This window comes from Plecotus auritus (genome assembly GCF_963455305.1).
Source record: "Plecotus auritus genome assembly, chromosome: 5".
In the NCBI taxonomy this organism is placed as follows: domain Eukaryota; kingdom Metazoa; phylum Chordata; class Mammalia; order Chiroptera; family Vespertilionidae; genus Plecotus; species Plecotus auritus.
The window spans coordinates 168,182,777-168,209,014 of NC_137776.1; the positions used below are offsets into that span (position 1 = coordinate 168,182,777).

The window sequence follows — 26,238 nt, forward strand, 5'->3', positions numbered from 1 at the left end:
TCAATTTTGGTCAAGGGCACATACCTAGGATGCAGGCTCAATCCCCCACCATGGTCAGGAGCGTGGGAGGGTGTGTGGGAGGCAACCAATCCATGTGTCTCTTTTTCTGTCTCTCCCCCTCCCTTCTACTCCCTCTAAAAATCAATGGAAAAAAATATCCTTGGGTGAAGATTAACAACAACAAGAAAGATATACATAACATCAAAAGCCAAGAGCATCAGTGAATGATGAAACACTAAAACCACTCATGAAAGTCAGGAATAAGACAAGACTACTCAAAGTCGACACAGATATTTAAATTTTTGTTCTGAAAACACTAGCCAAGTGACCAATCAAGAGAAAAACATAACTTTTTTAAAAGTTGAAAAATAAAAGATGGGATTATCATTATTTGCAGATGATAAAGGATACTATTCCTGGAAAACTGAAGAGAATTAACTGAAAACCTATTAGGGGAAAAAAGGAATTAATTGGGTTTATTCAATTCATTCACCACCCCAAGGAGAAACTTAAGAGAGAACTATGAAAATCTCAATATGGTATAGGCTGTGAACCTGAACCTTTTGAAAACTCACCTTGGCAATTTAATTTGGGGGACTCCCATGTGCCCAAGGCTGTGCAGCTTGAAACTATATCTCCCAGGCCACTGGAAAACCCTTCTTTGCAAGCATAACGAACCTGGCTGCCAGGCCCAGAGGTATAATTTCCTATGATATAGGCATCTGGGACCTCAGGAGGAGTGCCACAGTCTATTTCTGCAAACAAATTAATGTCAAATGCATTACTATGTGAATTTTCAAAATTCATAATCTCTACCTCTACCCCCTTCCCCCTCCCTACACACACAGACCCCAGCCACATGTTCAATAGGGTGGTTCATTTCCACATGACTTTTGCGCATGTTTCCAATGATTATCTCTCTTCAAATCTTCTGACCTGCCATAGGTAATAGCATCTATACTTGCACAAAACTGAACGAATTCGGCAATCAACCTTCACTAACTCATACTAATTGAAGAGAATCCTAGTCCAGTGAAGTGAAAATTTTAGATTGCAAAACACCTTAAGATATATATGCTTTTATCATTTTCAGGGTCACTTTTGAGATGCTGGTCCTTACCAGATCAGCCGTGTTTTACAAGCTAACATAATGGTTACCATCAAAATATCTATTAACTGCTAAAAATCCCCAAAGTTTACTAATTTTAGCTTTTTAAAATAGCTCCTTCTATCTTGATTAGGTTGTTATTTGCTTATTTCATAGGTTGTATAAATGTGCAAAGGAAGTAATAATTCCACCTACCTCCCCAACAGAGACCCACAGACAGAGGTGAGGGCTGCAGAAAATCACCACCAGTAGGAACTCACTTTCCGATCTCGCATTCTTCAGCAGAAACCTACCTGTGCATGACGTGGCATCTCTGGTTGGGTGGAAAGGCTCAGGGCCACTCTCTGGCAAGTATCCATCCATACAGTAGCATTCAAAGCTCCCATGAGTGTTCACACACCGTCCTCCTTGCCCACACAGGCCGGACACCTCACACTCATCTATGTCTTGAGACCCATCCCAAATAGAAGAGGGAGAGAAAAACAGAAAAAAAAGAAAAAATGAGGGAGGGGGGATGACATTGTGACAACCATTTTTCACATTCTCAGTCTATGCTTACAAATGGATGCATTTGTGTGCAATAGTATTATGACTTTTATTTCACTTTTTAAAGGAGTCTTCTCAGATATCCTTCACTAAGAGGTGCTCAGAAGTACTTGTGACCTTGTTCTGGGGATTTAGAAAAAACAACAGCCATCACCAACTTTCTGACACCAAATCAAATGAACAAAAAAGAAGAGTATGTTAATAAATTTCAGCCCTAGCTGGGTGGCTGAGTTGGTTGGAGCATCCTCCTGTACGTCAAAAGGTGGTGTGTTTGATTCCCGGTCAGGGCAAGTAGGGGAGGCAACCAATCCATGTTTCTCACATAGGTGTTTCTCTCTTTCTCTCTCTTCCTTCCTCTCTCTCAAATCAATAAAAACATTTCCTCAGGTGAGGATTTAAAAATTCAGTTACTATAAAATAAGAATGGCCTCAACCTCATGCTAAAAATATCTAAAGAACTCTAAATACAGAATAATTTAGACAAGAGTGAAAAAATGCTTTCAAAAATGAACATTGGATACTAAGATAGTAAGAGGATACTTCAGAAGGATCTCACTAATTTTACGGAGATAAAGGGGCCTTAAAACGGGCTTCGAGAAAGGTAAGCCAGGCTTCTTGGCAGACTCCCCCTGACTAAGGATTATGAGAAGTAGCAAGTCCAGGGGTTAGAAAAACACACAGTAATTCAGAGTCTGAAAAAGATTCCTCTCTGCTAGTCAGCAGCTCCCAGCCCCACCCTGAACTGGCTTAGAGAACAAAACTACAGACTTAAGGAATTCCATCAGAGCCACATACACCAATTTTACTTGGAGAAACAAAGTACCTTAAAGGAGGTGGCACGTTTCCCAGGACCTGTGCAAGAACCATCAGGGGGGCAGAGGACAGGGCGCAGCACGACGGGAGGAAGTCTGGGATTTCAGAGACCAGGCATTTTGGGAGGACTGATACTAGTATAGGGCAGCCAATATTCTATTTTGACAGCAATACATTTTTTCCAAGAAAAACTATGAACAGCATAATTTCATAAAAGAAGGAAGAAAATAATCTCAAAATCCTTTTAAATTTGTTTGGGATTTTACTGAAATTCACTATATTCTCCTTTTTTCTTTGTTCTTTGGTCTTAGACCAATGAATACCTCATCACTCATTGGTCATTGTTTGGGAACCAGTCATTCACTCAATTGCTGAAGGAGCCCATACATGCTACCAATGTTTTTTATTATTATTACTGAATTTACTGGGGTGACAGTGGTTAATAAAATTATATAGATTTCAGGGGAAAACTACCAATTCTGATCAACCTACACATTTAGTGCTTCAAACTTTAGGGAACTCTTTGTGGGAGACTGTCTTCAAAGATGGCGGGCAACAATTCTTCTTCTCCCTTTCTCGCATGCCACTCCTCCCATCAAGAGTGTGTGGCTCCCTTGGGCTGGTCTTGGGACTTGCTGTGGCCAATAGGACAGGGCAGAAGTAACATTGTGCCTGCTCTGGACCTAACTCTGAAGACACCTTGCAGCTTCTCTTTCTCTCTCTTAGAATCCAGTGGCCATGCTGTTAGGAAATCTAGGCTATTCTACTTGGGAGAGAGCTCACTCAGAGAGGCCCTAGGATGAGACACCATATGAAGAGAGGGCCACAGAGAGGAGAACTGACCATCAGCACGAAGGCCCTAGATGTGTGAGAGGCCTTCTCTTACCTACCAGCCCAGGCCAGCCACCAGATGAATGTATTTACACAAGTGATGAAACTACCTAGCCATGGAATTGTGAGAAATAATAAATTGCTGTTTTAAGCCACTAAATTTGTGAGTCAGGAGACTAGAATTAATGTAGTAATAGATAATTAAGAGATGCAGAAGTCCAAACAAGATTAAGAAGAAACTGTGTCAATAAAAAAAATGAGGTTTTGAAAATTAAAAACAAAATATGAATGCCAAAAATAAAAACTCAATCAATGGAGGCATTGAATAATAGCTCAGTCAATGCTGAAAAATAAATGTGCAAATCCCAACTTGAGGAATTCTCCAAAAACACATAGAAAAATAAATTATGTGAGACAGAGTATAGAACAAAAAAAAATATGAAGATGAATCCAAAATACTTAATATCTGTTTTTTTTAAGATTATACTTTTTATACTATTCTGTATTCCTTTTTACCATCTCCCCACCCCACCCCCATTCCATTTGGCAACCATCAGTATTCATTTAAGAGGAATTGCAGAAGAGAATGGAGTACATGTATAAGAATTAATATTTTTAAAAATCCTCAGTTTATGTATTCAAATCCAAATAGCTTTTACAATGAGCAAGTCTGAATGTTAAAAAAAAAAAAAAAGTAATTCTGAATTTCATAGAATAGGGGAAGAATGTATAACCCCCTGAGGGAAAGGAACAGTAATATATGAGGGAAAGAGAACCCATCTGACCTAGTACTTCCTGTCTGAAACACTAAATGCTAGATAGCAAAAGAGTAATGTTTACAGAGTTCTAAGGAAAATGGAGCAAAACATCATGCTATATTTAAACAAAGGAATGACCTTTCAGACCATGAGTGATACCAGGTATCATAGCACTGACATTTCTTTTCTGGAAAAGACTGTGAGAAAATATTGGAGCCAGTGAAAAACATCAGAATAAACAATGGCAAGAAAGAGAAAGACATAATAAAACACAACAAGGAGTACTGAGAAATGAAACAAGTAAAACTTGGGGTTCAACAACTGTTGATAATAAAATCATGATACTTTTGGCAATTGTTAAGGAAGGATTCTTAAAATAAAAATACCATAAAATAGCCCTGGCCTCAGTTGGTTGAGTGTCACCTGTGCACCAAAAGGTCGCCGGTTTGATGCCCAGTTAGGGCATATGCCATGTTTTGGTTTGGTCCCCAGATGAGGTGCATACGGGAGGCAATTGATCGATGTGTCTCTCTCACATCAATGTTTCTTTCTTTTTCCCTCTCCCTTCTTTTCTCTCTCTAAAATCAATAAGAACATATTTTTTTAAATAAATAACGTAAGTTCAATCTCTAAGACAAATTTTAGAGATGATTTCAACACTGCAGAATACAACATGTTTCTAGATTTGTTCCATCATTTTAGCTTATCAAGATTTTTTTTATCCCATTGAGGAATTTGTAAAGTGTGTATGTATGGCTTTGTCACAGAAATCATTTTCCAGCCTACCCACCTGCTCCAGACTCCTCAAAAGATAGTGGGAATCAATGGTTGTCTTTTTTTTTTTTAAGTAGAATTCTAAAAATAAACAGTACAAATAACTACAGGGCAAAAATGTTGCTAAGCAGCAGTGGTATGGAAAAGACTTGGAGTTCCTAGGTACTGATCAGTGCTGAATATAAGTCACTACAGTCATTAATTAGTTTGCTTTGTGTACAGTCATTCAACAACCTCATAACAATAATCATTGTTATCATGAGGTGTGGCTCAGTGGTTGAGCATTGACCCATGAACCAGGAGGTCATGGTTTGATTCCCAGATAGGGCATATGCCCGGGTTGTGAGCTTGATCCCCAGAAGGGAGCATGCAGGAGTCAATCGATCGATGATTCTCTCTCATCACTGATGTTTCTCTCTCTCACTCTCTCTCTCCCTTCTTCTCTCTGAAGTCAATAAAGACATATTAAAAAATAATCGTTACATAACACTGTCTCTCCCATTACAATCTAATTGTATATGACCATCCAATCAATAATTTCCCGTCCAGAGACACTGCCAAAGATATCATCAATTGCTTTATGAAGCCTAGATATATCCACTATGTATCACTGAGATGAGTATGCATGATTTTGACTTTTAATCCCCTGTTACCTCTCCCTTTTCTAACCCATTCTAGAATCTTGGCTGGATGAACCAGTTAAGTTTATCAGAACAACTTCTCCACATACTGGTAAATTCCATGGGGTCTCCAAGCCTATACATGTTTGCTTGTGAAGAAAAAGAGTTCTAAGCAACCTTATTAACATACTTAACTAATCAATGGGGGAAATTCCCTCGGTCCTAGTCTATATACTGGATTATTTAACTTTATCCACAGCAGAACAATTTCTTGCTAGAAAGTAGCAAAACTGAACAGGACACTCTGACCTAGTCCCAGGGCCCTGGAGTTCTATATTTAGCCCTTTCAACTAATAGCATGGGTTTGAAAGTCAGAAAGACCCAGGTTTGAGAACTCCTTATGCTACTTACGAGATGTACTAATGTCTGTTCCTTAACCTTTCTAAACCACTTCTGCAAAATGAAGCTAATTATAATAGGTTTTTTGTGGGGATTAAATAAAACGTGTAGAAACACTTAGCACAGTACCTGGCAGCCCGTAGGTCCTCAAGACATGTTAGTTAATACACGAATGAGCCTTGCCTCTCCACTGACTCAGATCTTCCTGGGGCACATGCCACTCCTTCATACCTGAGCCTGAGCATGACCATGCATGAGCAATGCTAGAGGGGTCTGGGGAGTGGCCACATGGCTTGTTCCACTGGACTTGACTGCTCCAAGACAGAGCAGAAAATCCACCTGGAGGGCCCTTAGCTGGAACAAGAGGGCCAAAGAGGCAAAAGTTTAAGAAGAAGCGAGCCCGTGACTGCCCCTCCAACACAAGCCCTTGTCTTGAGAAGCCTTTGAAATATGATGACTTAGAATGGACCCAACGAGAAAAACGCATTCCAGAACTTTCAGGTTCATGGAAATGTTCTCAAAGCCAACTTTTCTCCATATCGACACCTAAGAACTAGATCCTCCTAACTCCACGAAGTAAAATGAGACAAAAATCATTCCCTCACAACTTGGAAAGTAAATGTATTTATTTTCTTTCCTGCCACCTTCCCTGCTCAAATGCCAAATTCAGCTAGGAAGCCTGTGTCTTACGTAGGCAGCCACGTTAGAGGAAAACACACACCCATTTAAAATCAGGACTGTTAAATGCACACCATTTATTAATATTGTCCAGTGTTGGCGAGGATATGAAGAATTGGAACACCTTCATGAAGTGAGTAGCAGTCAGAGAGAATATTGCTATGAACTTTCTGGAAGGCGGTCTGGCTCTATGTATTGAAATGTAAAATGTGTACCTTTGACACAGAAACCATCTTTCAGAATGTATAATAAGGAGATAATTATTTGTAAGGATGTAAGTACAAGGATGAACATTAGAGCATTTCTCACAATAGGAAAAAACAAACAACCCCAGTAGAGGAGGGGAAAATCAGTTAAGCAGCATAGTACAGCCATATAATAAATTCTGTGCAATTAATTTAAAAGGTATTGTATATCTATCTCTATTATTTCTTAAGAGATTTAGAATTTATATACAATAAATGCACTGGCCTTAAGTGTTCAGGTCGTGAATTTTAGATCAAAAGATAGTTACACCAAAGCTGCACCTCAAAACGTCAGAGGCCTTGACTAAGTTAGCACCATTGCCCACTCTTTGGGAGTGAGGGGGGACATCCCTGAGTTCTCGCTTGCAGGTTAACATTCCCCATACTTTATTCTTGCTTCTTGCTCAAGCCTCAGGATACGGATACCCCAGGTTCTTTCCCAAGGCCCCGTTGGCTGGGAGATGCCAGCCCCAGGCCTTATTTCCACAGCAGTCTCATTTCTCTCTACTTGTCCTCGGTCCACCCAAGTCAAAGCACCCTCACCCTGGAAGTGCCCCAGAGCTTCTTCCTCCGGGGTGTGGCACATGGCAAAGTTTCCATGATCCCCAGGAGTCATTCAGGGGGCAGTCCTGGGGGTCACAACATCTGCAGGTTCTCCACAACTAGAACCCCTGCACTAGAACCCGTGCACTCATTCGTCATCCATCCTTGGTGACATCCAAAGGGGCTGCCTACAAACAGCTCCTGAATTTGACCTGAACTCTGCAAAGTATGAGAAACATTTGGTCACAGGATTCCTCCTAATTCAAGAGCTCTGACTCACATCCTGTGGTTCCAGGCTAACGCTGGCTAACTGCTGATACCCCAAAACTTGCTAAGCCTTTGCCACAGCTAATATCCACAGCTTGTGGCAACTGTGATTCTGAAAGACACTCAGTATCATCAAGAGAAGTAATCCATCAGCTTACGCCAAGCGATAAATGGAGACCTCAAGAGGAAAGATCATGTGAATGAATGACTGCCAATGGACATGGGGCTTCTTTGAGGGGAGATGATGTTATAAAATTTAATAGTGGTGATTGTTGCACAACTTTGTGAATATACTAAAAACCACTGAACTGTATACTTCAAAAGGGTGAATTTTATGGTATGTGAATTATATCTCAATTTTTTTAAAGGAAAGGTCACTAAATAATTACAAGAAGTAGAATAAATAGAAGCAGGGCCGAGATCAGATTTTTTATTCCAGGAGGATTGGTTCTTATTAGGCTGACAACTATTTAACCCTTGCATGAATGTTTCTTCTTTTTTCTACTTTTTATAAGTGGACTATCTCCTTGAGAACTATAGTGACATAGTTATAAAAGTTTTTCCTGGTGCCCAGTTGGTGTGGCTCAGTGGTTGAGCATCGACCATGCACCTAACGGTCACTGGTTCAATTTCCGGTCAGGCAGGGCTGCGGACTCCATTAATGTATCTCACTAATGTTTCTATCTCTCTCTCCCTCTCCCTTCCTTTCTCTCTAAAATCAATAAAACATATTTTAAAATATAATTTTTCCTGGCAAATTCCACAACCTTGAAAACATAATTTCAGGTATCATGTCCTCCAGTAAGTTTCCCATTCCCTTTCCCACTTCCAAGATAAGTGCCCCTGTGGATTATGGCTTCCAGTAAGCACCCTTTGCTTACCTATCATTGATACTTTATCCTGAAATTAGCTGCCTGAATCTCCTCCCACTAGCATAGCCTTAGCACACAGAAGAGCATGAGAAATGTGTATCAAATGAACTGAACGCCAGATCTTCATCACCTTGTAAGGTTGTTTTAAATTGGTACTTCTCTTTTTTTAATTGCTGTATATTCCCCCCCCCCCCCCCCCCACTGATTTCAGAGAGAAAGTAAGAGGGAGAGAGAGAGAGAAACATCAATGATGAGAGAGAACCACGGATCGGCTGTCTCCTGCACGCCCCACACTGGGGATCGAGCCCACAACCCGGGCATGTGCCCTTCACCGGAATCGAACCAGGGATCTTTCAGTCCGCAGGCCAATGCTCTATCCACTGAGCCAAACCAGCTAGGGCAATTGGTACCTGTTTTTTAAACCAACCTAATTTAATCCTGCAACACTGGGCTTCTGCAACCATGTGGCAGGAAATTTGCTACCTAAGACAACAGGATATTATCAGATGCCTTTTCTGAAGGAATGTGTTCATTTGTGTCAAGAATAGATCAAATGGACCCTTGGAGGGATCTTTACCTTGGTATAGGTCAAGAGGGAGAATGAATCAGAGCATCAGAACCTGTGGTTCTTGGTGAGTAAGAAGCCATATTCTCCTCTCCCTTTCTTTTCCCTGGAAACCTTTAAATAATAAAGCTTTTAGGCAGTCATTAGGTCTGTACAAACCCATCTTAGAATCAGCAGTCTCTTCCTGCCTTTTTCCTTCATTACTATTCAAAGATTTTCTAAGTAAACCGAAGAGCTACACTATCATGGCAGGATGTAAGTAGAGGTCAGATAACAGAGGGGCCACTGAAAATTAGGAGGGTTTTGCCCACCCCATTGTATTCAACCAACATATGCCCAGAAATCTGACCCTCTAAGCTACTGAGGTTCCAAACGTTACACTCCTCACTTATTCCTGTGGGAGGTGCATCCACAGCTCTAAAAGGAGCAGCACTCTGACCTCCTGGGAACCAGCATCACGGTGCCCACCCCTGGGACCTTAGGGGACAATGTGCACAAGCTGGTTCATGCCAGAGTCACCCCAAGAACAAACAGCCCATCTGGGGTTACAGGAACCTGCAGGTGACACACCATCTCTGAGGGCCTCCCCTTGTTATTTATTATGAAAATGTTCAAACACACAGAACAATAAAAGGAACATTACTGCCCAGAGGCATGGCTCAGTGGTTGAGCATCAACCTATAAACCAAGAAGTCACGGTTCGATTCCCAGTCAAGGCACACGCCTGGGTTTCAGTCTTGATCCCCAGTGTGGGGTGTGCAAGAGGAAGCCAATCAATGATTCTCTCTCATCATTGATGTTTCTATCTCTCTCTCCATCTCCCTTCCTCTATGAAATCAATAAAAATATATTTTAAAAAGTAAAAGGAACATTACACTGAATTCCCATAGACCCACACCCCTAAGAATGAATAATTATTTACATTTAAAGTAGCTTACAGATCTAATAACACTAGGTACTTTATAATAATACCCCAGATACTTCAGCATGCGTCTCCCCAAATACGAACATTATCCTAAATGCCACTGTTATCCTATCTAATAAAATTAACAATAATTCTCTAATACCTAACTAATACTCAGGCCATGTCCAAATCTCACTCATATGCCCTGGCTGGTATTTCTCAGTGGTCAGCCTGCACATTGAAGGGTCTCAGGTTTGATTCCCAATCAAGGTCATGTACCTGGGCTGCAGGTTCAATCCCTGACCCCAGTTGGGCCGCGTGCGGGAAGCAACCAATCGATGTCTTTCTCTTTATCTCTCCCTCCCTTCCACTCTCTCTAAAAATCAATGGAAAAAAAAATATCCTTGGGTGAGGATTAACAAAACAAAAACAAATTTTCTTACAGCAAAGTCCCTCCCTTAAATCACACCAGTCCTGGCCCTGCCCTCTCCCTCCGCTGAATCCTGGACACTGTCCTACCACCACCCAGTTGCCATCACCACAGCTCTCCCCCCGCCCTTCTGAATACCTGTGCAAAAGGTGCCGTCGTTGGGAATGAATGTCTTATTGTTGTTTGTGGCTCGATATCCTTCTAGGCAGATGCAGTAAAAGCCTCCGAGCGTGTTGTGGCAAGATGTGTGGTTCCCACAGACCACAGTGGCCCCAAACTGGCACTCGTTTTTATCTGTTGATACATTGAGACAACATCCAGGAAAGGCCATCAGTCCATACCATGTTCAATACCCCACTGTCCTGTGCTGCGGACTCGGGAATCAATATTCTGGGACATAGTCCCCAGCCTCTTTCCCTGGCACTGCGCTTCTCAGACTATAGGACGTGGGCCCCTCGGAGTCACTCGCCAGGTATGTAGGAAACCACGAGAGAAAGCCAACATCCCCATCCTGAAATCTGTCTTATTTGAAGATTGGGAGGAGGGGGTTCTTTTTTAACTTTTTCACACTTTAAAAGATCTTGTCTTAGTCCTGGGGAAATATATCCAGCAGAATCCCAGGTTCCCAGCTGAGCCGTTCTTCTTGCTTTTTTCATGAAAGCCAAAGGGGGACAATTTTATGTGCGGTGATTAAGTGGGAAAATTGTTACTTCTGAGTTACCAGGACACACAAAGGCATGACCACGTTAGCCTCATCCTGGAGCAGGGCTACTACTGTGGCAGGAGCAGCTCCTGCGAACGGTCAGTGACCCACGTGAACGATATTCGTTGCCCAGTGAGGCGGAGCTGGAGTGCGGGATGCCTGATGAGCCCACAGAAGCTGCCCTGAGTATTTTGAATTCAGTAATTTCACATCAATGCAAAATGAAAGCAACCTTCCCTCCCGTCTGTCCTCAGGCCCAGGAGTCAGCAAACTTGCTGTAAAGGGCCAGTCACCGGCCTCTGGTTAACACTGCTCGGCCATGCTTTTGGAGCCTGAAAGCACCCATAGACAATAGGTTAAAAAAAATAAGCAATGTGATTGTGAAAGCTCGTATCTGTGAAGTCGAACATGACTTTTTGAACTTTAGGGAGAGAAAAAATACAAAGATACCACAACAAAGTTGTGTACACTGCCAGTCCACAGCCTCAAGGCAAAACTATTAATGTTTTGACTGCATGTAACAAGATTGCTGGGAGGACACTGTGACTAGAGTAGCACTCACTATTGTAAGTTGCTGTGAAACACTCCCTCTCTCTGAATTGGTCCTGAACCTGGATGTTGTCTCACTGTCGTGGCATGGTAGATACCGTGAGGCAAAAAATAATCTCAAATGCTTCTAGCTTAAAGGTCTTTACGTTCTTTTAAGTCACCCAAGACTCCAAAAGGTCATAACCACACACAATATGGAGGATGGATACTGCTCGACATAAGACTCAAAGCAACAGTATTTCATCAATTAGCCAAAAAGTCTAATAGGCAATTATGTTTTGTTTTTTTCTCATGATACTAATATAAGTAGTTTTACATCAAAACAACCAGAGAAATTAAGAAAACTCAATATTGACTTAAGTTACTAAGTTAAATTCAAGACCTAAAACACATTTCAAATTTGTAGTAGGCCAGAGAGTTTCCAGAAATTCAAGTTCAATGACCTCTAACATGAGGGATACTTCCTTGGAAACCCTAGAGACAAGATATATCCAAACACTAAAACAAAGAGTTATTATCGTTGACAAAACTTCTTGTACTAAAAACAGTGAAAAAAATAACAATGTTTTCTTCCCAAAGACATCAACTCTTTACCACTAAAGAACCTTGTTTCTTGGTTCCTTCAACTTTTCAACTTAACACAGGATTCAGAACTTACCAACACACTGAGTCCTCCCATTGCCCACAAATCCATATTTGCAAATACACATCTTCTTCCCTTCTCTTTCCTTGCAGGTGGCATGTTCGTGGCACGTGGCACAGATGTCTAAACCTGAATCATAAATTGTATATTTCAGAAAAATAAAAAAATCAGTTACCTACTGTCAACGAATCATATTTTGGGTAGTAAACATTTATGATGGAGAACCAAAATTTAAATACCAAAATTAAAAAGGAACTGACCCCTTCCTTAAAAACCTACACTTACTACTCATTGCCCACCGAGTAAAGTGCAAATCCCTCTACCTGGCCATCAAGGCTCTTAATGGCCTGACTCCAGGCTAGCTCCCCCAGCTTCACCCTTCCCAAACCCAAACCACACACAGTGTTCTCTGGGGAGAAGACCAACTCGTCTTTCCCATACATGCTATCCACTCATACTTCTATTAGAATGCCTATCCCACCCAGCTGGCTTGGCTCAGTGGTTGAGCATCAGCCTATAAACTAGGCGGTCGGGCCACATCCGGGGTTGCGGGCTCGATCCCCAGTGTGGGGCATGCAAGAGACAACTGATCAATGATTCTTTCTCATCACTTGTACACATATATACAAAAAAAATGCCTATCCCTCCATCTCTGTCCAGCCTAGCACCTATTCCTATTTCAAGACCCAACTTCAACATCATATTCTCACTGACATCTTCCCCATTCCCTCATTCTCAAAGAAAATGAAATGTATCTTCTTCCTCTGTGTTTCCCTAACACCTGTATATTCTCCCATCAACCACGTTAATTTGTCATTATACTCTGTTCCAGCTCTGTCTTCCCAGCTTGGAATTATGAAATGACTACGTCATTTGCCCATATGTCTTTATTTATACAGTGTAAACATTGTATTGACCAACTGAAGAGAGGAACTTACAATCCTACTTGCTATACTTCAAAAAGCAAATGGAGGGTAGAAAAACTTCTCTATTACCCTATCCGTTTTCCTTAGGGAAAAAGTGAATGTGTTTACAATGCCAGTGAGATAACAGCAGGGTCCCAGCAGGATGGCCAGATCCCAGTTACTTAGATAAGCAGCAAAACGGTTTAGGGCTAAAACTTGTGAAACATCCAAATCTATCAGATGGTGATATATGGCCCAAGATAAAACAAGAATTTCTACCCGAAGCTGCTGAGCTATCGTGTTGCACAATCAGTGTCTGTAATTTCAGGAGTGGCCCGGTAAGGAGAACCTTTCGCATGGAATTTCATCTCAGTCTTGGCCCCATTACTCCCCTGGTAATAAAGACTTAGCCCTCGGGCCACTCCAGGCAGGAAACCAACTGAGACAGGGAGATTTCTCAATACTCTTAACCATGCTTGCTTGCTTTTTAAACAAAAGGTAACACAGAAACGAGACAAACCACTACTTATTACTAATACCAAATTAACCAGGGAATTTTTTAAAAAAATTTATCAGACCCAGACCATAAAGAAAAATACAGCAAATTTGTAAAACGTAGAAATTGTAGAAGTCCTACTATCTGACTACCATGTAATAATGTCATAAAACTACAAAATAAAACTTAAGACTAGTGTCCCTATAAGAAAACCTACTTGCAACTACAGAACACTCTCCCAAATAATTCTTGGGACAAAGAGGATATAAAAATTGAAATGTTTACTGCCAGATATAAAAAGTTGTCTACTCTAGAAAATTTGAGTTTCACATGCCTTTATGCTTTAAAAGAGAGAAAGCAAAGCAGATAGCCAGGGAAAACACACACCTTAGAATTTTAATGCAGGAAGCTTAAAAAAAGATGAAAAAACAAAATAGAGGTTTATGGGGGGAGGGTTAGGATTTAGTGAAAATAAAAAAGATGTTAAAAATTAGAAAATATATTCAAATTCATTAAAACAAAATCTTTCCCCAAAGTCAGTGCATCATAAAGGCCAATAAAATAGTCAAAACTCAAGTAAGACTCGAGAGGGAGTAAAAAAGAGTGTGCACAAACAGGAATCAGAAAGAGCTTATAACAAAAATACATAAACATTTCTTTAAAATATGTTTTTATTGATTTCAGAGAGGGAGAGAGAGAGAAAGAAACATCAATGATGAGAGAGAATCATTGATCAGCTGCCTCGGGCATGCCCCCTACTGGGAATCATGCCTCCAAGCCCACAACCTGGGCACATGCTCCGACTAGGAATCGAACGAACCATGACCTCCTGGTTCATAGGTTGACACTCAACTACTGAGCCACACCCGCTGGGCCATAAAACATTTTTTAAAATTACAAATGAAAGACTTCTAGTTAAATGCCACAGATTCAATACACTCTCAACCCCACCCCCACGAAATGACAACAAGGACTAGGAAGGGGTGGACCCTGGGAGGAAAGATGATAGCAGACGAAGGATGTTAACAATATTTCAGAAGATGGAAGAAGTGGACATATGGGAATTGCCTGAAAGAGGAAGAACTAAAAGCCACTCCCGAAAAACTCAGGAATCAGGGTCACTGAGTACCTCAGAAGGGAGAGGCCTGAAAGTTCAAGTAACTGCGTGAAAATATGTCTAAGGAGTAGCTAGATACCCAGATTCCTCTCACTAACCCGGGCATCAGAGGGAGTTTTACAACGAGGAGAAAATGGACCAGAAAAGCTCCTGAAAACAGGGATAACAGACAAAGCCAAAGTGAGAATGAGCCTCCTACCTACATGCGCGTCAGTATGGGTTAAACATATGTCAACATTGGACATTGTGACACATACTTTAAAACAGTTCCATAGGGACACTGTCACTTCATCATCACATGCAACCAAAATTCTGGAGGTACTTTTAAAATAGTGGATCCTGACCTGGCTGGTTTGGCTCAGTGGATGGAGCATTGGCCTGCGGACTGAAAGGTCCCGGGTTCGATTCCGGTCAAGGGCACATGCCCAGGTTGCGGGCTTTGTCTCCACTGGGGGGTATGCAGGAGGCAGCCAATCAATGATTCTCTCTCGTCATTGATATTTCTATCTCTCTCTCCCTCTCCCTTCCTCTCTGAAATCAATAAAAATATTTTTTAAATAAATAAATAAATAAATGAAATGGATGCTGGGTCAAGTCCACGGTCCCAGTTGTGATCTACCAAAAAATGACGAACATCAGTGTGTGTGTACAGTACAATAATAAATATAAACACCACCTAATAAAACCAACCAAAAAAGTGGTAAAATGTTTGATTTTTTTTTTTCTTATATAGTATGCTTGTCATTATAAAGATGGCAGCATTTATATACATGCAGTTCCATTTGTTAATCCTCACCTGAGAATATTTTTTCCACTGAGTTTTAGAGAATGGAAGAGAGAGAAACATCAATGTGAGAGACACATTGATTGGTTGCCTCCTACATGCACCCTCACCAGTGCAGGGATCGAACCTGCAACCCAGGTATGTGCCCTTAACCGGAAATCGAACCCGTGACCCTCTGTTGTACAGGTTGATGCTCTAACCACTGAGTAACACCAGCAGGGCTAGAAACTTTTATCATGTGGAAAATGATTACTTCATATAACTGTTGAGTGAACCGAATAAACACACAAGAAATTAAGAAACAAATAAGTACCACCAATTCAGATAAATTAAAGGCAGTCCCACCTGAATTAGTGAAGGACAGAATCGAAAGTATTTTTAAATAAATTTAATTAAGTTCAAGTTCATTCAATAGATAGAACCAGACAAACAAAATATGGCCCTGTAGGAAGGCAGCCAGGTATAGAGGAAAGCGCTGGACTTGAGTTGGAACGGGATCCTGAGTCCAATTCATGTGTGACCTTTAGCAAATCACTTAATCTCCCCGAGTCTCAGTTTCTTCATCTGTAAAACAAGGGCTTTGGGCTTCTCAGATTTTAAAATGCATTCAAATTACCTGAGGATCTTGTTAAACTGCAGGCTCTGATTCAGTTGGTCTGGGGTGGGGCCCTATATATTGCATTTCTACCAAGCTCCCATTTGAGTAGTTGGGTTAAATGGCCCCTGAAGTCCTCTCCCTCTAATGTTCTGACACTTCATCCTCAGGATGCCTGTTTTAAAGACCCATTCAGAATAATTTAGCATAAGTGTAACTCCAAGGACAGTACCTGGTTTGTTTGGCTCAATAAATGTTTGTTCGTAATACTGGCAAAAAAAGACAAACTGTATGCTAGGTTACCAAGGACTTCTCAGCCACAATTAGCATATTCTGCACAGCCTTGTAGGGTGGCCCTCTGAGTTCAAATGCTTGAAGGACCAAATAGCTTCTTGGGGGAAAAAGAAAAAAAAACAAAAAAACTTGTCCTAAAGAAAAGGGCAACCCCAGCCATCGTGGCTCAGTGGTTGAGTGTCACTGTGGAAGGTCACGGTTCGATTCCTGGTCAGAACACATGCCTGGATTGTGGGCTAGATCTCCATTGCGGGGCGTGCAGGAGGCAGCTGATCGATAGATGATTCTCTATCATCATTAATGTTTCTATCTCTCTCTCCCTCTGCATTCCTCTCTCTCTAAATAAAAACCAATAAAAAAATACATATTTTTTAAAAAAAGAATCACCTGGAATTAGGGTGATGAAACTGTCTTGGTTTTAATACTAAACGTCCTGTGTCCTGGGAAACCCCTCAGTTCGGTACAAATCAAGACAGTGGGTCACCCTACCTGGAGAGCTCATTAAAACAGAACCAATCCCCAGGGATTCGGGTTCAGTAAGGGTGGGGTGGGGTCTGAGAATGTGCATTTCCGACAAGCTCCCAGGGGGACCACACTATGAGCTGTGCCGCGAGTCTAGCTCAACCTCAGGATGTGGGTCGGAATCCTGGGGAAGGTAAAAGTAACGCTGAGGAAGTCTTCCACCAAGTCTCCGTTGATGCAAAGCATAGCACTGGGAGCAATGTGACAGAGAGGAGAAGCCCAGGGAGAGGAATTCTCCAGGCCAACAGGAAGAGCACTATGAGTGTGCGATAACCTGATTCACTTCACTTCTCCTCGCTGCAGGGACCAGGCCAGTTTTAGCCACATCCAACACAGAGAGGTTGACACCTAGGCTGGCATCTTCTCTCTTGCTCCCTAGTGACCGCACACTGTCAGTCCTCCAGTTTAGTCTGAGATGGAGATCGTGTTGTGAGGATTAAATGAGAAATATAAATGCTATATGAGCTCTAAAGCACTAGACTGAGGTCATGTACATAAATATTTATGTCTCTTTCTGTAGATATTGTTATTATTGTCAGAAACAAGTCACACAAGATGCAGTGCCTGGTATTGGTCATAGTCATTAAGAGCAGGGTTAAGAGAGAGATTAGTTGGGCTACAGTCCTAATGCTGCCACTTGCTAGTCGTGGAATCCTTAATAATCCCTCTGCCTCAGTTTCCTATAAATCTGTAAGGTAAGGATAATAACAAACCTGGTTGTTGTGAGAATTAGAGTAAATGAGTTAATACATGAGAAGCAAATAGAAGATGTTAGCACTATTATAACAACCACTCAACAACTCTTTGTTAATGAATAAATGACAGCTAGCCAATTTTACTAACGAAGAGAGTGATAAATAACTGCATTGATGCAAAAACCCAAAAAAGCAACATTTTTGTGTGAACAGATGCCTACCTGTTCATGGGGCTGATATTCTAGGAACCATAATATCTTATTTTAAATAACTCCCTGCCTTCCCCAAATCTCCTGGGTAACACCTGACTCAGAAGTTGGAAGATCAGCTTCCTCCGGTTTTCTGAGCTGCTCACCCCTCCCTCCTCTCCACCGAACACCAAGTAAACCCACACCTGGCCAGAATGGTGGCTGCCAGCCTAAGCAAGCTCCTCTGCTCCTGATTTCAATACCAAGCAAGAATTTAAAGGTACTTCTGAAATAACAGCAGGTGGACTTCGACAATACAAAGGGAAGGAGGTAGTTTAAAAGCACAAACGGAGTGCTTGCATTTGAATCTTCATCTAACCCCCAGCCATTCACAGTTAGACCAACAGATGCCCAGCACAACCTCCTGAGATCCTGAATCTCAAACTTATGGAGACACGTGGAAACCAATGAAATGACCTGAGGAAATAAGCAAAGGAGGCACCAAACTCAGGAAGAGAAAGCATCTCCCATCTACTACAACATGGCGCAAAACTGCATTGCTCGTAAGAGACTGCATCAAATTCCAGAAAGCGAAGGGACCCACGGAACCTCATATATTCTCCTCTCCAGCATCCCTCACAGAAACAAGTAAAAGCATAGCCTCTGCTTTAAAACCCTCCAAAACAGAGAGCACTCTACTCTTCCAAGCAATTGAATACATGCAGGGCAATGTGAACCAGATGGCATTTCCCTTCTCTGCCCAACCCGTGATTGACATTGCCTACAAGAACCCATAACCTCTCCTCCCATAAAATGGTTATAGGGCCCTCAGCTTCCTTTCTGTCCACTTTCCCCTTGGACCAAGAACAACTTGCAGTGGGGCTCTGAGGGAGCAGAAACTTGTTTAACATGACCCTTTCTCCTTTTTGTCCATCCACTCCTTTCCTTAATCATTAATCGGGTCCTCAAACTACGGCCCGCGGGCCACATGCGGCCCGCCGAGGACATTTATCCGGCCCGCCGGGTGCCGCTGCCTGTCCTGCTTAGCAGCCGACTCGTCCCGGGCCCGCAGTGCGCATAGGAATTTGTTCACAGTTTTTTTTTTTAAACTATAGTCCGGACCTCCAACGGTCTGAGGGACAGTGAACTGGCCCCCTGTCTAAAAAGTTTGAGGACCCCAGCCTTAGGACATCAGATTCAGGTCAGTATCAAAATGTCTTCATAAGGAAGCCTCAGGTCTGTTAACCACAGAAACAGTTTCCTTGAAGCTAAAGATAACATCTTGGCCCTAATCGGTTTGGCTCAGTGGATAGAGCGCCAGCCTGCGGACTGAAGGGTCCCAGGTTCGATCCCGGTCAAGGGCATGTACCTGGGTTGCGGGCACATCCCCAGTAGAGGGCGTGCAGGAGGCAGCTGATCGATGTCTCTCTCTCATCGATGTTTCTAACTCTCTATCCCTCTCTCTTCCTCTCTGTAAAAATCAATAAAATATATTAAAAAAAAAAAAAAGATAACATCTTGACTTCAGTTGTGTTTCAGCCCCCAGCCCCATGAAAGCAGACCACATCTTCATGAGACCAGACAGAACAATGCCACGGCTGACATCAAGACCTGACACAATGGAAACTAACTACTAACTACACTGGCCCCAACCAATCAGGAGAGCCCAGGACCCCAACTCCTTTGCCCACCATGATTAATGATGTTTCCCCTACATAACCCATCCCCTGGAAGTCATCAGGGAGCCAGGTCTTTGAGCACTAGCTTACCTGTGACTCTAGGCTTAGAGCCATTTCCTCAACTAATAGACCCTTACTTTCTTGGCTGCAAATTACTGTTTGAGTTTGATTGGGCTTTGATGCACGAAAGCAAACAGACCCCTTTAGTACAGTAACAGGGCCCCACCCCTGACCTCCAGACCAGGAACCAACCCCTATTAAGTGCCCCATTTCAATGCTCCTGAGTTTTGAGGAGCCCTATATTTAGGCCACATTTCAGGTTCCTGTCCTGGTGTCACCAGGCTATATCATTCTTGAGCAGGCTATATACTTTTTTAAAAAATATATACTTTTATTGATTTCAGAGAGGAAGGGAGAGAGAATGAGAGAAACATCAATGATGAGAAAGAATCACTGATTGGCTGCCTCCTACACACCCCTCACTGGGGATCGAGCCCACAGCCCAGGCATGTGTCCTGACGGGGAATCAAACTGTGATGTCCTGGTTCATAGGTCGACGCTCAACCACTGAGCCAAACCGGCTGGGCTAAATACTTTTTTTTTTTTTCTTTTAATCTGGCAATTCAGTCACTGTCCCTGCAGAGCTGAGGCCAACAGGCCACTTGCTACCTCAGGCTGCAGAGACCTCAGGAGCCCATTTCAGAATTTGACCAGAAGACTGCCCAGAACCAAGTCTCTGGAGGTGGATGACAGGCCATGGTGGAGATCTTCCTGGGCTCTGATCCTGCTCCCTTACTTGGAGCAACTGTAAGTCACTCCAAAACAATTCACTCCCTGTTTTCCCTCTTTCCTCTACTTCCCCACGCTAAAGAGTGAATATGCTGCTGTGATTCATGATAACAGAGTGAAGGCCAAGCCGATGAAATACATGAGTAGTAAAGTCAGGTGCACTTTTTACAGAACATCTTCCCCAACCCTCTCCACCATTGCTCCCCCAAGATTTTCAAGGCCTCTGCCCATCCTCCTCTGGCCTTCCAAACCCCAGCCAGGCCTGAGCCAACAAGTCCCCCAGCCACTCCCACACTCAGAGCAATGCCAGAAAAAGGTTAAGAAACAGGACTGACTGGTTCCACCCATCCTTACCATGCCTAACCTCTCTGTTCCCCTCAGGCTTGACACCCCACCCACCCACCAACCAACACCCTCCTGCTCCACCAGCTATGCTCTCACACTTTGCTCACACAGACCATCTGACTGGCTCCCCCGGTCTCTTCTCGCTGATCTTCTCGCCAAAACATCTTTAATAACAATTAAATGTAATTCAGTGAGAGACGGAACACACAAATGGACAATGACCAAGCCATATATAAAAACAGAACTCTGACCCACAATCTATAGCAATCAGCCCAGGAAGTTAAACCATGGCCTCTTTAGCAATCAGTCCCAAATAGCCAGGACTTAGTTAACAGCCAACTTCCCTAATTTTTGCTCCCCTACCCCGCCCCAGCATTTCCACTTAGGACCAATCAGGGAAAGCCAAATATGCTCCCCTAACCAATCATATAAGGACTCCTGTTGGTAGTGTTCCTGGAAAGGGGACCTGGAACTCAGCTGGTCTGCCTGGGGCCAGCAGGTAGTGTGTGGATTCCTGATTTTGTGTAGGGAAATTTTCACAAGTCCAGGTGGGTTTTAGAGGGTGTTTATCAAAGCTGGGGACAGTGAATCAAGGAAGGGCTAGGATAACAGGAGGGACTAGGTGGGGAAATGAGAAGTCAGACTAAGAAGTCAGAGAAAAGGGGGCCTTGGAACAGGTTCAGGGGGCTTGCTTGTGACAAACTGCCCCATCCGTTGCTGCCCTGGTTGCAAGCCTCATGGGGCCCTTTAGTGTTTAGGAGATGTGGGAGGGAGAGCATGTGCTGGGACCTTGGTTTTGAGGGTTTTAAAGGCTGGGAGTTTAAGGGAAGTTTTAGGGGAGGATCTCAATAGAACATTCATCAGTTTTATGCTGATGTACCAAAATGAGATTTATTCTCTTAACTTAATTGGGTGTGACTGACAAATGGCAATAACTGGATTTCTGCTCTCTCCCTCCCTGAGCAGGGTGATTTAACTATTTACCCTGTGGGTTGGGGAGAAGTGCAAACCATGTACTCTTACGTGTCCTTAAGTTAGGGAAGATGGGATTTACTAGACGGATGCAAACTGCTGTTGAACTACCTGTCTCAGTTTCCCTATTCTGGCTTACCAGCCTGTCTCAGCAATAAGCTGCCTCCAGCTTCCCCGTCAACATCCAACGAGGGCACACCTGAAGACTTCCCCTTTGTTCCACTAGAAAGCTTTACACTCCCCGGCCTGCCTTTGAGTCTCTGACAAATGTGATGGTGGCTGATTCTCTTGCTATAGTAAGCTCTGACTAAATCGCCGTGCCTTTTCTTATTTGGGTGGTCTTCAGTTATTTCCACACCAGGTTCCTAACACAAGCCACAGTCCCTACTCACAAGGAGCGTTCAGTCGAGTTAACAATTACACTGGTGTAAGTGTATAGAGGACCATAGAAATGTGTGTGTGAATAGTGTGTGCCCCATACAAATATGGTACGGAGGCATGGGCATGGTGTTGCTGGTACTGCAAAAGGGACCATAGAACGCCAGGGGGCTTCCAGGGAGTCCCACAGCGGGGCTGGTTTGGAAATATGAATAGACTCGCTGAGAAGACAGCTGTGGGGGAAGGGACGAGCGGTTCTCCATTCTTCTCCTTCGGTCCCCTTCCTGAAACTAAGCTTTCTCACTTGTAGACCCACTTTGCCTATTGACCTGCTCCAGAGAGTATCTCATTTATTTTTGCATCTTTATCTTCTTCCTTTCTACTAAATAATGCCCCCGAGTCTAAAATGTTCTGAGTCTGCTTTACCACCTTTAACCCCCACCAAAATATCATTGAACTGACCTGGCCAGCCCCACTAAATGCTACCTTCCATTTCCTTCCCTTCTTTAAAGAGCAGTCACTCTGCAGCAAAGTCTCTGTACCCTCTAGAGCAGGATTTTTCAACCTTTTTCATCTTATGGCACAGATAAACTAATTACTAAAATTCTGAAGCACACCAAAAACTATATTTTTGGCCAATATGACCCCAAAAAATTAGGCATAATTTTGATTCCCTCCAACCAGATGGCTACTGTTGTGTTGGCCGTTGTCATTTTTTTTATTGGACAATCTAAGAGAAAAGAGGTCAGTGCCCCTGACTAAATACTCAGGTACTGCATGTTTTAAAAGGTCTTGTGGCACACGGGTTGAAAATCACTGCTCTAGAGCCTTTTGTATCTGACTCACACCCTCACTGCTCTGCTGGAGCTGGCTCACCCCAGACCTGAGTCACCAAACCCAAAGCCTTCTTCTTCTCCATCTCCACCTCCTTGGAATTTCCTCCCCTGGTTTCCTTGATGCTCTGCTAGCCCAGTCTTCCTCCTACCTTTGTAGCTGCTGCTCTTTCTCCTCTGCTGTCATCTACCACCTAAATTTGATCTCCCCGCAAAATCTATCCTTGGTCCTCTAAGTCTTATTAACCATAGGTTCCAAGTGACCATCAAGTCTACATCATTTGCAGACATCTCCTGTCAGTCTTAACTCCCTACTCATTTAATCCGAAAGCCCTAATATCACCTCCAATCCAGGTTATCTAAAACAACTAGTCAGCCAGACATGAAAACTGGAGGCACCTGATGATGGCATTAATCGTTTAACTTAATCAAGCCAGGAACTACACAGCTTCCAAACTTAAGTGAGATAATAAACTGTCATATTAAAAAATACAGCCCTAACCAGTTTGGCTCAGTGGATAGAGCGTTGGCCTGCGGACTGAAGAGTCCCAGGTTCGATTCCGGTCAAGGGCATGTACTTGGGTTGCGGGCACATGCCCAGTAGGAGGTGTGCAGGAGGCAGCTGATAGATGTTTCTCTCTCATCAATGTTTCTAACTCTCTATCCCTTTCCCTTCCTCTCTGTAAAAAATCAATAATATATATATATAAAATAGAGAAATATGCTAATTAACCGGGACACCTTAACGGGTAACCGAGACAGGAGGAGGTTGCATGCGCAGCGTTGGGGGTGGGGCGGCAGGGGCCTCCGTGCCTGCGCTGGGGGAGGGCCTGAACAGCAGTGGCCACGGCTGCTGTGGGGCCCGGGGAGGGAGGCAGGGCCGGACCGGTGACTCGAGGGTGGGTGGCACCACACGATTTCAAATCGCGGGCTGGGCTCCTAGTACGTATATAATAAAACAACTGGTCATCTTTCTTCCCAAATTTTTTTGCTCCTCCTAGAGAACCATAGACCCAAATCACCCAGTCCCCAACCCTTACTGTCATCTTTCATCTTCTGTTCCCTTGTACCTTCATGTCTGTAACTAAGTCCTTCTGGATCCACTTCCCCCTTCTCCTGCTGTCACACTGTGAAGCTAGTCCTTAGAATTTCTAGGCCAGCTATTGCAACAACTTCCTCAATGGCTCTATGGCTCCGGTCATTCCCCACTTTGTCCATTATAAAGAAACCTGCTCTTAATAAAATTACATTCTCCAAGGTTGTAAATGAAGGGAGAACGCCTGCATAGGGAGAGAAGGTTCAATCAGGCAACCCTGACTTCTTTTTCCCAAAATTCATCCCACAGCCTTTAAGTACTTGCAGATGGATGACCTGAGAAAGTTACTTTGTTCAACCATCTTAGCCCAACAATTCGATGAGACTACATTGGACAGTTTGCTAGTCTAGAGAGTCTTAATACAAAGATTCTAACAGGAGGAGGGGGGAAACGGAAGGACATAGAGAGGGTAAAGGAGAGATAAATGGTGATGGATAGAGTGGTGAACACACAATACAATATGTAGATGATGTATTATAGAATTGTACACCTGACACCTATATAATTTTAACTAATGTCACTCCAATAAATTCAATTAAAAATTATACCAAAAAAAGAGAGATTATTCTGAAATAGGCTCCAAGGGTCTACAAGCTTTCATGCCACTGCCATGGGAGACCACGTTAGGGAAGGACGTTAGAAAGCCTACCAGAGCACCAGATGTACAAAAATGGCCACTTCAGAAGGTTGAGCCATCAAGAGAAATACCCACCAGTGATGGTAAAAGTCCCAAATAAAGAAAATTTGGAAGGGACAAGAGTCTGAGTGCAAAGCACCCCCCCCCCCTTTTCCCTTACATAGAAGTTCCTTCCACATCAGGACCAGTGTTTGGTTTTATTAAGTTAGAGGGTTTCCTTATAAACACTTTTTATATCACTCTGTACAGACACCTGCAATCAGTTCCAATGGCTTCCCACTGCCCAGAAATAACTAGGTCTAAATGCCGTGGCCTGCCCGTTAAGACACCCTGCCTTCTGGCTCAATCCAATCTGCTTTTCCACCTCACTTCCCAGCCATCTCCTACAATCCAATGGAACTGCAGGCCCCCTGCTTTTGCTTCCTGTCCCTCCGTCTGGAATTCATCTTTCTGTACATATTTGTGGAGTGCTCACTGTGCCCTCCGCCATGAGCTGGGATGCCTTTCTCTCATCTTCCCTTATCCAAATATCACCAATCCTTGAAGGTCTGGTTAAAGGGCCACCTCACCCATGAGGCCACGATTCCTGAGCTAAAAGTAATCCCTCTCTCCTCTTCTCAAAGCACCTATGGCATCTGCCTTCTCTTACAGTTGTTTGGGTAAATGCCCCCTCCCCTACAGGTCTGAACTCAGCACTGCGTTTGAAGGTGTTGGTGGAGGGGGGACTATTCCAATTGCCTGGAAATGGACTCTTTGCTTGTCTGTCACCTGCAGATGAACTCGTTGAGGTCCAGCATAAAGACCTTATCACACCCTACAGGGAAACAAAGGCCATCTGTTGAATGAATTAATGAATACTTTCTTCCTGTAAACTTTATACTTTATTATTCTCACCATATGAGCATCTTACCTCATCTTCAAGGTGAAAAAATTAAAAGGTTAGAAAGAAAATTGCTTCTAGAATTTGTTATGCAAAAGCTACTGCAGAGCCAGCAGCGTGACAGTGAAGCCGGAACGCCCTCCCAGGCCGGGCGGCTCACCCTGGGGCGCCGCCACCGCCCAGCCCCCAGCGCCCCTCAGTCCCTCGGGGGCGCGGGCAAGGCAATCTCCAAACAGGTCTCTCCAGCGGCTCTGGGATGGGGCGGGAAGGCCCGGGCGGGGAGCCCCTCCTGCTTCTTTGAGCCCCGCCTTCCTGATCCCCAACGGCCAGGGCAGCCCCACCTGCGCCCTACGCCCGAGCCTGCGCGGGTCCGGCCCAGGGGCGGGGAAGCGCGCCTCGGGCGCGCCCAGCCTCGTGGAGGCCCAGCCGGCGCCCCGGGGGCCCCCGAGCGGCGCCCGCGCTTGTCCGCACTCACCGTCGGCGCCCCGCTCTCCGGTCGCGCCGCGGGCCAGGCCGAGCAGCAGCAGCAGCGACAGCAGGCGGCGAGGCGGCTGGCCCGCGCCCCGCGGCCCCGGGCCCATGCCGCCGCCGCGTCCCTCCTGGCGCCCGCGTCTCCTCCTGGGGCCCGAGGCGCCGAGATAAGGCGGCGGGCGCCGCGGGGAGGGGGCCGGCCCGGCCGCTTCCGGCGCGGCGCGGCGGAGCGGAGAGCGCCGCGGGGTCCTGGGAGGCGGCGGGCCCTGCCTGCGCCCTCCGCAGACGCTCATTCATTCGGTCTCTCCTCTCCT

The 26,238-nt window shown here is 43.9% G+C and overlaps 1 protein-coding gene across 1 annotated transcript in view; it reads right to left on the minus strand.

Moving 5' to 3' along the window:
• SUSD1 (sushi domain containing 1) overlaps positions 1-26,080 on the minus strand; it is a 94,605-nt gene extending 68,525 nt beyond the window's left edge. Inside the window, exons 1-5 of the mRNA XM_080667893.1 lie at positions 25,929-26,080; positions 12,264-12,377; positions 10,492-10,647; positions 1,402-1,554; positions 576-755 (exon numbers count right to left, since the gene is read on the minus strand). Coding sequence (XP_080524019.1) covers positions 576-755; positions 1,402-1,554; positions 10,492-10,647; positions 12,264-12,377; positions 25,929-26,034 — 709 coding nt within the window. The 5' untranslated portion in view covers positions 26,035-26,080. The remainder of the gene's footprint in view (positions 1-575; positions 756-1,401; positions 1,555-10,491; positions 10,648-12,263; positions 12,378-25,928) is intronic.
• Positions 26,081-26,238: the final 158 nt, after the last annotated feature.